Genomic DNA, 11,717 nt, shown 5'->3' on the forward strand with positions numbered 1-11,717 from the left:
CACTTTTATCACAGTCTTTGTGAAATAAGGTGGTACTTCTGTAATCGTCTAGGTGGAATACCTGTTGCACTGACGCTGTCGCCTTGATGAAATGCACTTGGTACACCCTGATCGCGTTGGTGAAGATAAACAGATGGCACTTCTCCGGCTAGGGTCTTGATACGTGCGTGATTCTTCTGTCAATGTTTTGATGAGATAGACCTTCTCCTTCTCTTGTCATCGTGGTGTGATGTGGTTGGCATTTCTTCTGTGAGTGCGTCGCTGTTGTGATTGTAGCCAGCGACTTCGTTTTGTAAAAAGAGCACTGGTTCACTGCTTGTAATGTTACTCTTTCCGCTACTACAGTCCGCCCCATAGCTTCTTAAATGATGACACGCGTTTGTTAAATTCCCGACTGGTAATTTGTCGGGAATAACATATTAAATGTTTGGGTTTTTTTTAAAAATTATATTGTTTGAATTATAATTTAAACGAAGACTGTATGAAGGATGATAGACGCATTAAGTTGTAAACACGGTGAAACAAAGTAGATTGAAATATGACTGCTTGGGGACAAAATCCGCGACCGCGAACGAGGTATAACACGAATACAGTCATAATTCCACATATTGTACAAGAGCGAAGTTTATGTAGCTAACATAGCACAGTATGCGAACGATCAGCGCATATGTTGGCCATCAGATCGTGTGTGCAACTGAAAATCCATGCATGGGGTTTATGTACTTTGATACAGCATAACATTTTAATTTCAGTGTGTGATTGATCTTTTCATGCTCCAGCGCAGCAATTTAAGAAAATATTATTCTTCATACTGCTGAGGCAACACTACTCGTTGCTGGTGAACATATTCTTGTGAAAATCCTGAATGTGCGTGGATGTTTCGTATTCAAATTTTGACGGAGAGTTGAAACAAATTTCTTACGCTTTCAAGAGGGCAAACCCATTAGACAAAAAAAAAGGGTAAAATATCCGGTGTGTATTAGAACTGTAGGATATAACAGCTGAATTTTATCACTTTGGGCATCATCCGACGTTAGTGAGCTTACCTTTCAAATAAAAGAATTCAAAGTGCAAAACGTTAAATGGGATTGGAATATTTGTGCAAGTAATATATACTGCTGTTGCTTATTACAAAACGGCTTCGTCGCCGGTGAGAAATTTGTTTTATTATAAAATTCCACAGTGCTTTTTATTTCGCGCTAGCCAAACCTATCGCCCTGCATTGTTGGTCTTGTTGAGATGATCTGTACGAAACGCGTAAACGAAGCAGGCGAATTCCGACAATATAACAGGGCGAACATCAACAAAACACGGAAGAGACAAACGCCTCATGACTTAGCCTTCTTCTTCTCCTTCTGCTTCTTCTTCTTCTTCTTCTCCTTCCTCAGATCTGTGACAAGTCGTTGGGACGCCGTGCAGAACTGTTCACCAGATTCCCCTAGGTCTGTCGGCTGTTGTGTGTCCTGGCTTGGGTCCTGGTAGTGGACACCAACAAGCTGAGGAGAGCACGTTTCTTTTCGTGTCGTTGTTGTTGCTGAAGTATGGTGTGTAAGTGTGTTCGTGACTCTTGCCAACAACAGCCCTGGGTCTGAAGCTGTGAGAAGCTTGAGGTGTGTGTGTGTGTGTGTGTGTGTGTGTTGGTCCTGAGGGCGCGGAAGGACGCCCCTGAAATCCTGGTGATGAGCGTCGCGCCTGTCGACCATTTTTACCACCATGTGAAGCTCCTCCTTCGGTGAAGAGGTGCGGGCAGGGGCGATAATGAGAGTTGTGTCCCGTGGGTGCACGTTACGACACCTGCGCCGTGAGCTCTTCCTCTTCTGCCACGTCATCATCGTCGCCATGGTTGCAGGTGAGTTGTGTGTGTGTCTGTGTGTGTGTCTGTGTGTTCTGGAAGTGGTTGTCTGATGATGTCCTGTGCTGTAATCTGTCTGTCTTTCCGTTTGTCTGTCTGTCTGTCTCCTCCTCCTCCTCCCCATCTACGCCTGATTATCGGTATAATTTCCTCTTTTTCTCATTGTATGAGAGCAGGCTGCAAATAATGATGCATTTGTATTTGTATTTCTTTTTATCACAACAGATTTCTCTGTGCGAAATTCGGGCTGCTCTCCCCAGGGAGAGCGCGTCGCTACACTACAGCGTCGCCCATTTTTTGTGTTTTTTTCCTGTCCAAACCACCACTCAAGGTCTAGTGGAGGGGGAGAAAATATCGGCGGTTGAGCTGTGATTTGAACCAGGGCGCTCAGATTTTCTCGCTTCCTAGGCGGACGCGTTACCTCTAGGCCGTCACTCCACCTATCTTGCCATTGCTCTTTATTTCGTCAGTACGTTTCCATCTCCACCGTTTACCCATCCTCTGTCGCTTTCTGTCTGTCTCCCAATATAATGTGTTTTGCCTGTCTTTGTGATTGAGAGAGTCATTGTAATTTTCGTTTTCTTCCGTTTTTTTCAGTCCGTTCTCTCTCTCTCTCTCTCTCTCTCTCTCTCTCTCTCTCTCTCTCTCTCTCTCTTTCTCTCTCTCTCTCTCTCTCTCTCTCTCTCTCTCTCTCTTTGAGTTTGTCTGTCTGTCTCTCTTTTTTTCCTCTACATCTCCCTCTTTTTATGAATACATGTTTCTCTCCCTCCCCCCTCTCTTTCTCTCTTTTACTCTCTCTCTCTCTCTCTCCTTCCATCTTTTTTATGAATAAAATATATCTCTATTTTTCTTTCTCCCCCCCCTACCCCCCTGTATGTCCAGTTCATTTTCACATTCCCATCTACACAATTCATTATATTCACTTTGTCAGTTTCTGCATTAGTTTCTACCTGTATGTCTGTCTGTCTTGTCTGTAATACACAGTATTACATCTCCCTCCCTCAACCCCCCCCCCCCTCTCTCTCTGTGTCTCTCTCTCACTTATTCTGTCTCATGTCCGTTTCCATTGATGCTGTGTGTGTGTGTGTGTGTGTGTGTGTGTGTGAGCGCGCGCGTGTGTGTGTCTTTCGCTCTTTATCTCACCCCTCTCCCTCTCTTTCCATCTCTCTCTCCCACTCATCTCTCACTCTGTGTGTGTCTCTCTGTCTCTGTGTGTGTGTGTCTCTCTGTCTCTCCCTTTCTCTCTCTCTCTCTCTCACCCATCCCCCTCATCAACCCCTCTCTCCCCCACTCAGTAAGTCTCTTTTATCATGTCCCCCTGTGTTCAGCTGTTGTGTCTGATATTGCCCCATGTATGTTGTGATGTCCATGTTGGCGGGGTCAGATGGTTGCCAACAAACAGATCGTGGACCTTTGAAGGATGATATTTACGACTGCCTTTTGCGCTCCACAGCCCCTGGGATTGTGGCTAATTACACAGATGGATGGATGGGTGGGTGGATGGATGGATGATCGGAGGGGTGAGTGGGGTTTGTGTGGATAGGGGTGGGAAGCCGGGGTGAACGGGGCAGATATATATATATGTATATGGATTTAAGAGCGGTTAGGTAGTTCGTGTGACGGGTACCATGCATGTGTTTAGTGGGGAGGGTTGGAGAGGGACACAGAGAGAGAGAGAGAGAGAGAGAGCATTGCTGACTGTTGGACACGCACGTGCACACACACACACACACACACACACACACACACACACATACACACACACACACACACACACACACACTGACGCGCGCGAGCGGGTGTATAACCACCTCCCCCTCCACACACATATCATCACGCATCACTTCACACGACATCACACCACAAACGCAGAGAGAGAGATAGAAAAGAGGGAGGAAGGGAGGGAGAAAGAAAGAGACAGACAAGACAAAAACAAAGACTAGCAGTGTGTGGGGTTGGGATTCAAGAAATATCCAACGCGCTGCATCCGCTGACGCAAACAGCCGTACTAAATCGCTTTGCTTGCAGTCGCGTGGTCAGTACAAACGTCAATAAATTTGGGGGGGTTTATGCCCCGCAGGACTGTGGTCCCTGGTCCCACCTCCTTCCAACCCTAACTGCGTCGTTTGATCACGAGGGCCCGTAACATCAACCCCACAGGTAATAAAAGTCATGGACGGTACTGTAACTTATGAACAGTGGTCTGGCTTAATGCACCGATGTTCCACCACCTATCCTTTGCGAGGTCCGGTCATGCGTAAAGCAAACTGCATCTCTGTGGTGGTTGTAAAAAGTACGCTGGACTGTTAAACGTTGGGTTAAGGTTACAAGGTCCTGTAACGGCCACAGGGGCAGTTAATTCGTAACCCTTCTGTCTGGGGCTCAGCATAGGAAGGCGGGGCGCGATCCTCTCCGTTCTGCCGTTTATAACCTTCGCAAACTGAAGTCATGTACCCATTGGCACCTGGGTGGAGTGAGGAAAATCGGAGAACAGTGGTTCTCCCCGAGGACAAAACACCACATCTTCTTCTTCTGCGTTCACTCGTATGCACACGAGTGGGCTTTTACGTGTATGACTGTTTTTACCCCGCCATGTAGGCAGCCATACTCCGTTTTCGGGGGGGTGTATGCTGGGTATGTTCTTGTTTCCATAACCCACCGAACGCTGACATGGATTACAGGATCTTTAACGTGCGTATTTGATCTTCTGCATGCATATATACACGAAGGGGATTCAGGCACTAGCAGGTCTGCACATATGTTGACCTGGGAGATCGTAAAAATCTCCACCCTTTACCCACCAGGCGCCGTCACCGTGATTCGAACCCGGGACCCTCAGATTGATAGTCCAACGCTTTAACCACTCGGCTATTGCGCCCGCCAAACACCACATCGAAACGAGGCCTCGAACTTTGATCACCAGTGCACTCTGGATCGGGCACAATAGCCCAGTGGTAAAGCGTTGGACTTTCAATCTGATGGTCCCGGGTTCGAATCTCAGTAACAACGCCTGGTGGGCAAAGGATGGAGATTTTTTTTTCCCGATCTCCCAGGTCAACATATTTTCAGACCCGCTCGTGCCTGAACCCCTTTCGTGTGCATACGCACGGAGAAGATCAGATACGCACGTTAAAGATCCTGTAATCTATGTCAGTGTTCGATGGGTTGTGGAGACACGAAGATACCCTGCATGCATCAACCACGACAGAATCATCGGCAAGTCGATGTTGGTCGTGTAACTGAAAGAAGAAAAAGAAGAAGCGGTCCAAGCGGATTCAGACATGGTTCCGCCAAAGCTATGAAAAGGTTTTTGGCATGCATGTTTCAGCATGAAGTTACAAGAACCGAGTGTGAAATACGGAGATTCAAGTCTGTTTTCTTTTTCTTTTCTTTTTTTTTTTGTTTTTTTGTTTTGTTTATTATTTCCTGTTTATACAGTTTCAGTTTCAGTAGCTCAAGGAGGCGTCACTGCGTTCGGACAAATCCATATCCATATAAGCAGATGCCTGACCAGCAGCGTAACCGAACGCGCTTTGTCAGGCCTTGAGAGAGAGAGAAAAAAAACCGAAATGATAATATAATATAATTTTAAAAAATAATAGAAAAAAAGGAAATAAAATAAATAAATAAATAAATAAAATAAATAAATAAGAAAGACAACAATGATGATAAATACGCAAATAAAGGGAAAAAAAGTTTTTTTTAAAAGAAAGAAAGAAAGAAAAAGAACACGTGTTTATACACGGAGATGAACAAACGGTGTAAACGAAACATCAAGTAGGTATCGCACACACATACCGCGCAAACGCGAACACATGGCCATTGGTGTACATTCAGTCAGAATCGGAAGGTTGTAGAATAATACAAGCAATATTGACACAACAGTATTCCGTTGTTGTTATTTGTTGCTGTTTGTTTATTTGGTGGGGGTTTTTTTCGGGGGTGCGGGGGGTGGGTGGGTGGGGGGTCTTGGTAGAAACCACGAGAGACGCTGAAAAAAAAAAAAAACCAAAAAAACATTGCAGTAACTAACACGGAAAAGTTCACCGAAGTTTTGTAGTTGTGTCTTCACTTCTTCTTGCTGCAGCAATGAACAGTTATTTATAATGACGATCGATTCAAGTACAAACATTAATATAAATTTTGTCGGCTCATACAAAAGTATACTGTAAGTTTGACGGAGAAAGAGAGAGAGACAGGCAGGCAGGCAGAGACAGAAATAGAGAGAGGGAGTATAATTTGATAGTAATACGGGTTCGGGGAAATAGATGACTAAATAATGCAAAATAAGTAAATATATATGAATACATACATACATACATACATACATACATACATACATAAGACGGTTTGATGAATGATTGAAATCTATAACGTTAAGAGGAAGCAGTATTTATGATTTATTTTTCTGCCTTCTGTTCACCATCTCGCCATTAGTGGCGTGTGTCTCTCTCCCCCTCCTCCAGCCTCCCTCCCTCCCTCCCTCCCGCTACCTCTCTATCTCTCTCTCCCTCCCATCTCTCTCTACCTCTCGCTCTCTTTCTCTCTCTCTCCCTCCCATCTCTCTCTACCTCTCGCTCTCTTTCTCTCTCTCTATCTCTCCCTCCCATCTCTCTCTCTCTACCTCTCGCTCTCTTTCTCTCTATCTCTCCCTCCCATCTCTCTCTCTACCTCTCGCTCTCTTTCTCTCTCTCTATCTCTCCCTCCCATCTCTCTCTCTCTACCTCTCCCTCTCTTTCTCTCTCTCTATCTCTCCCTCCCATCTCTCTCTCTGCCTCTCGCTCTCTTTCTCTCTATCTCTCTATCTCTCCCTCCCATCTCTCTCTCTACCTCTCGCTCTCTTTCTCTCTCTCTATCTCTCCCTCCCATCTCTCTCTCTACCTCTCGCTCTCTTTCTGTCTCTCTATCTCTCCCTCCCATCTCTCTCTCTACCTCTCGCTCTCTTTCTCTCTCTCTATCTCTCCCTCCCATCTCTCTCTCTACCTCTCGCTCTCTTTCTCTCTCTCTCCCTCCCATCTCTCTCTCTGCCTCTCGCTCTCTTTCTCTCTATCTCTCCCTCCCATCTCTCTCTCTACCTCTCGCTCTCTTTCTCTCTCTCTATCTCTCCCTCCCATCTCTCTCTCTACCTCTCGCTCTCTTTCTCTCTCTCTATCTCTCCCTCCCATCTCTCTCTCTCTGCCTCTCGCTCTCTTTCTCTCTCTCTCCCTCCCATCTCTCTCTCTGCCTCTCGCTCTCTTTCTCTCTCTCTCCCTCCCATCTCTCTCTCTGCCTCTCGCTCTCTTTCTCTCTATCTCTCCCTCCCATCTCTCTCTCTACCTCTCGCTCTCTTTCTCTCTCTCTATCTCTCCCTCCCATCTCTCTCTCTGCCTCTCGCTCTCTTTCTCTCTCTCTATCTCTCCCTCCTATCTCTCTCTCTGCCTCTCGCTCTCTTTCTCTCTCTCTATCTCTCCCTCCCATCTCTCTCTCTCTCTGCCTCTCGCTGTCTTTCTCTCTCTCTCCCTCCCATCTCTCTCTCTGCCTCTCGCTCTCTTTCTCTCTCTCTCCCTCCCATCTCTCTCTCTCTGCCTCTCGCTCTCTTTCTCTCTCTCTCCCTCCCATCTCTCTCTCTGCCTCTCGCTCTCTTTCTCTCTCTCTCCCTCCCATCTCTCTCTCTGCCTCTCGCTCTCTTTCTCTCTATCTCTCCCTCCCATCTCTCTCTCTACCTCTCGCTCTCTTTCTCTCTCTCTATCTCTCCCTCCCATCTCTCTCTCTACCTCTCGCTCTCTTTCTCTCTCTCTCCCTCCCATCTCTCTCTCTGCCTCTCGCTCTCTTTCTCTCTCTCTCTCTCTCCCTCCCATCTCTCTCTCTACCTCTCGCTCTCTTTCTCTCTCTCTATCTCTCCCTCCCATCTCTCTCTCTGCCTCTCGCTCTCTTTCTGTCTCTCTATCTCTCCCTCCCATCTCTCTCTCTGCCTCTCGCTCTCTTTCTCTCTCTCTATCTCTCCCTCCCATCTCTCTCTCTGCCTCTCGCTCTCTTTCTCTCTCTCTATCTCTCCCTCCCATCTCTCTCTCTGCCTCTCGCTCTCTTTCTCTCTCTCTATCTCTCCCTCCCATCTCTCTCTCTACCTCTCGCTCTCTTTCTCTACCTCTCTCTCTCCCTCCCATCTCTCTCTCTACCTCTCGCTCTCTTTCTCTGCCTCTCTCTCTCCCTCCCATCTCTCTCTCTACCTCTCGCTCTCTTTCTCTCTCTCATCTCTCCCTCCCATCTCTCTCTCTCCCTCAACCTTTCTCTTTCTTTGTCCCCGTCTCTCTCTCTCTCTCTCCCTCTTTCTTTCTCCCTCTCTCTCCCTCTCTCTCTTTCTCTGTCTGCCTGTCTGTCTCTCTCTCGCTGGCTCGCTGGCTCTTTTTCGTTCTCTTCATGCTGCGTTGCACAGAACAAATAAACCTTAGTTTATCCCAGAGATAAACAGTCAACAGCCCCGACGGTGTTGAAAAAAACGTTGTCAATATGCCATTGACAGATGAAAACGCGTTTCCCATTTGTCCAGTGTGAAGCTTTCGAGAGGCTAAGTGCAGGTATAACCTTATCAAGACCGTCTGAAAGTGCTTCTGTGTCTGTGTCTTTGTCTCTTTTTGTGTCTGTTACTCTGTTTCTCTCTATCTTTATCGGCCTGGCTGTCTGTCTGCCTCTCTCTCTCTCTCTCTTTCTCCCTCTCTCTCTTCTTCTTCCTCTTTTCCTTCTCCTCCTCCTCCTTCTTCTTCTTCTGCTCCTCCTCCTTCTCCTTCTTCTTCTTCTTCTTCTCCCTTAAGACAAAACTGGACGGGCAGAGGATGGAGGCAATGGGAGTTGGCGTCAGAGTGGAGTCCGTGGAGGAAGAGAAGGAGAAGAAAAGGAGACAAAGAAGAAGAAACAATATTGTATTAGCGGCGGAATGGGAATGAACGAAAAAAGAAGAGGAAGAAAAACAATGGCTTAACGGGGGGAAATTGAGGCGGTAACACAACTGAATGGGGAGGGGGAAAAATCCGGATGTATGTGCTTATTAGGAGGTCTCTTCCATTTTGTTTTCGTTTTTTTTTCTTCTTCTTCTTCTTCTTTTTTTCATTTATGTTTCTTTGTTTTCGTTCTTTCTTGACAGGGCGATGAACAACGTGTTTGTTTGTTTTTTTCTTTTCCTTCTTTCTTTCTTTATTTCCTTCATTGTTTCTTTTCCATCTTTTCTTCCTTTCTTTCTTTCTTTGCTTTTTTCTTTCTTTCTTTCTTTCTCTCTCCGTGCTTTTTCTTTGTATTTTCCCAGCCTCATTTTCCGCCTCTTCTCTTCTCTTCTTCTTCCTTCTCTTTCTTCTGCAGATTGCAGACAGATCAGAACAGTACCGCACGACTTGTTCTCGCCAAAAAAAACCAAAATCTGCACAGGTTACGCCTCGTTTTGATTTATCAACTACTATTGGCTTTCTTGTAGAGTCCTGCGTTGACTAGACGATAACGCCAATCGTCTCCGGGCGTTTTGATAAGTCTCTTCCCTTGTATCTCTATCTTCTGTATTGGACAGTTCTGGACAGCGCGGAGCATTAAGATCCAGTTCTGAGAAGTTGCTTATTAAGACCCATGGCCCAAGGACTGGATTGAAATTTCGCAGGAAACAGTTCTGTTGCAGCTGAACTTCCTCCATGTTTGGAATTCTTTATCATCGTCTCACAAAAAAATGCGTGGGCGTGTGTTGTTTTAATTGTAAAATGGATTTCAGTTTGTTTTTGTTTTGTTTTATATATATATATAAACATTCTTTTTGTGTTGTTTGATGGGTTTTTGAAATATACTGCTGTATTTTGTTTGCGAGTATTGATTCGTGTACGTGTGAACACTTTGGATGTGTTGATGACGGATATTTATTTCAGATTTTTTTTTCACGTCATGCTTTTCACTGAATTTTTTTTTTTGGACTCTTTGAGCAGCATTTGTGCTGAAAATCGAGCCATATAAAGGTCATGTATTCTCCTCCTTTTTCTTCTTCTGTTTCTGCGTCTGCTTTTAAATTGATTCTCTCTGTCTGTCTGTCTGTCTGTCTGTCTCTCCCTCTCTCTCCCTCTCTCTCCCCCTCCCTCTTCTATCTCTGTACCTACCTGTCTATCTATCTATCATTCTATCTGTCTATCTATATACTATATATCCATCTGTCTTTCTATTTATCTGCCTGTCTTATATGTTTGTGCATATTAATTGCCCGACTTCCTTTTCCCATTCTTTTTTTTTTTTTACGGTTCATTTGTACTTCATCATTCTTCTGTTTATTTAAGAATTTTTCTTCTTTCCTCCTGTCTCTCTCTTTCTACTTCTAATCCCCTCCACTCTCTCCCTCTCCCTCCCTCTCTGTCTTTCTCTCTTTTTCTTACTTCTCTTCCTGATGTTTGATTTATCTTCCTCTTCTTCTTTTGCTTCTTGTTATCACTTTAGTTGCCACCATCTTTTGTTTTGTGATCCCATTAACCACCTTTTGTTGTTGTTTTTTCCTCTTCTCACCCGTCCCCACTCTCCACAATAATTGATTTAAGAAAAACAATATTCTATTTATTTGCCCGTTTTTGTATTTACATATTTCGTAAAATACATTATTTTGATTTCATGTATTCATGTTGTTTTACCTTTACTCGTTTGTTGATTCATAATTCCATTGTTTGTATATTCATACATGTATAAAGTTAATTAGGCGTCAAAAGTAAGTGTATTTTATCTACTGTTCGTGTGAACGTACAATTAGTCTTAAAACGTACCACAAAATGCTTGATCGTTCTAGCAATGTAAAGGCCTGTACACAATTTTGCCATCGACTGAGTATTAGTTATTACATTTGCGTGTTCTTGGAGAAGGGTTGTTTTTTTTTTGTTCGGCAATTCTCTGGATCTGTTGTAACCGTTCACTGGCATTCTTCGCGTCCATCTGTGACCTCTTCCACATCCCCTCTTTCTTCCAAGGATTCGCTTCTCCGTATCGTTCACTGGTAGAATGGAAAGCGATTTTCTTCCCGGATGAAGTCTTTCCCCTACTTCTGGCGCACTATCGATTACCACAAAGGATTCTTTCAGAACATGACTTGTGTGACTGGTATATGTACTGGGTGACAGTTCTGAGAATGATATCTTTTTTTGTTTTTTGCTTTTTCTTTCTTTTCTTTCTTTTTTTTTTCTTCTTTTTTGTGTGTGTTCTGCTTCTTATTTGCATTCGGGTCATTGACAAATTCAACCCTCACGTCTGACACAGATCCCGCAGTAAAGGGTCATCGCGTCTGTGACAGGAAAGAGAATATCGGATGTGTCCCCCTGTCTCCACAGCTTGATAGACTTCTTACGAAATGCATAATTCCTTCGACAGTCGTGTCTGTTCGCTTGGTAGGCTACATAAAGATCTGTAGTCAGACCAGTCGCCGTGGCGTGGCGGAGTGGTTAGGGTCGCGGACTCATGGGCATATTCTTTGTGGGGGGCTGTCATTTGAGGGACTCTGTGGCTCACTCTCTTTCTCATGTGTAGCATTCATGCTAGGGTTTTGTTGTTGTTTTTCCCTTGGTGTGTGTGTGTGTGTGTGTGTGTTAGTGTGTGTGTGTGTGCGTGTGTGTGTTACTCGCTTCCGTTCCGTACAGATGTGAGCGATGTTGTGTCTCTCAGTTTGACGCTGTGTTATACTCGTACATTATACATGTATTAAGTATTAAGTATAACTACATTTATATGCGTACATGTTTGTGTGTCTCTTAGAACAACGGCAGATGTGTAAGTCGGCCAAAGTGCTAATATCTTCACCGTTGGAAAATAAAGATTCATTCATTCATTCATTCATTCATTCATTCATTTATTCTCTCTCACCTGGAAGAGGCCCTCACGCTGTCTGTCT

At 44.7% G+C, this 11,717-nt stretch overlaps 1 protein-coding gene across 1 annotated transcript in view; it reads left to right on the plus strand.

The window, feature by feature from the left end:
* Positions 1–1,673: 1,673 nt before the first annotated feature.
* LOC143282232 (zwei Ig domain protein zig-8-like) overlaps positions 1,674–11,717 on the plus strand; it is a 312,937-nt gene continuing 302,893 nt past the window's right edge. Inside the window, exon 1 of the mRNA XM_076587832.1 lies at positions 1,674–1,849. Within this exon, the coding sequence (XP_076443947.1) occupies positions 1,759–1,849 (91 nt within the window). The 5' untranslated portion in view covers positions 1,674–1,758. The remainder of the gene's footprint in view (positions 1,850–11,717) is intronic.

Source organism: Babylonia areolata, chromosome 5 (genome assembly GCF_041734735.1).
Source record: "Babylonia areolata isolate BAREFJ2019XMU chromosome 5, ASM4173473v1, whole genome shotgun sequence".
Classification (NCBI taxonomy): Eukaryota; Metazoa; Mollusca; class Gastropoda; order Neogastropoda; family Buccinidae; genus Babylonia; species Babylonia areolata.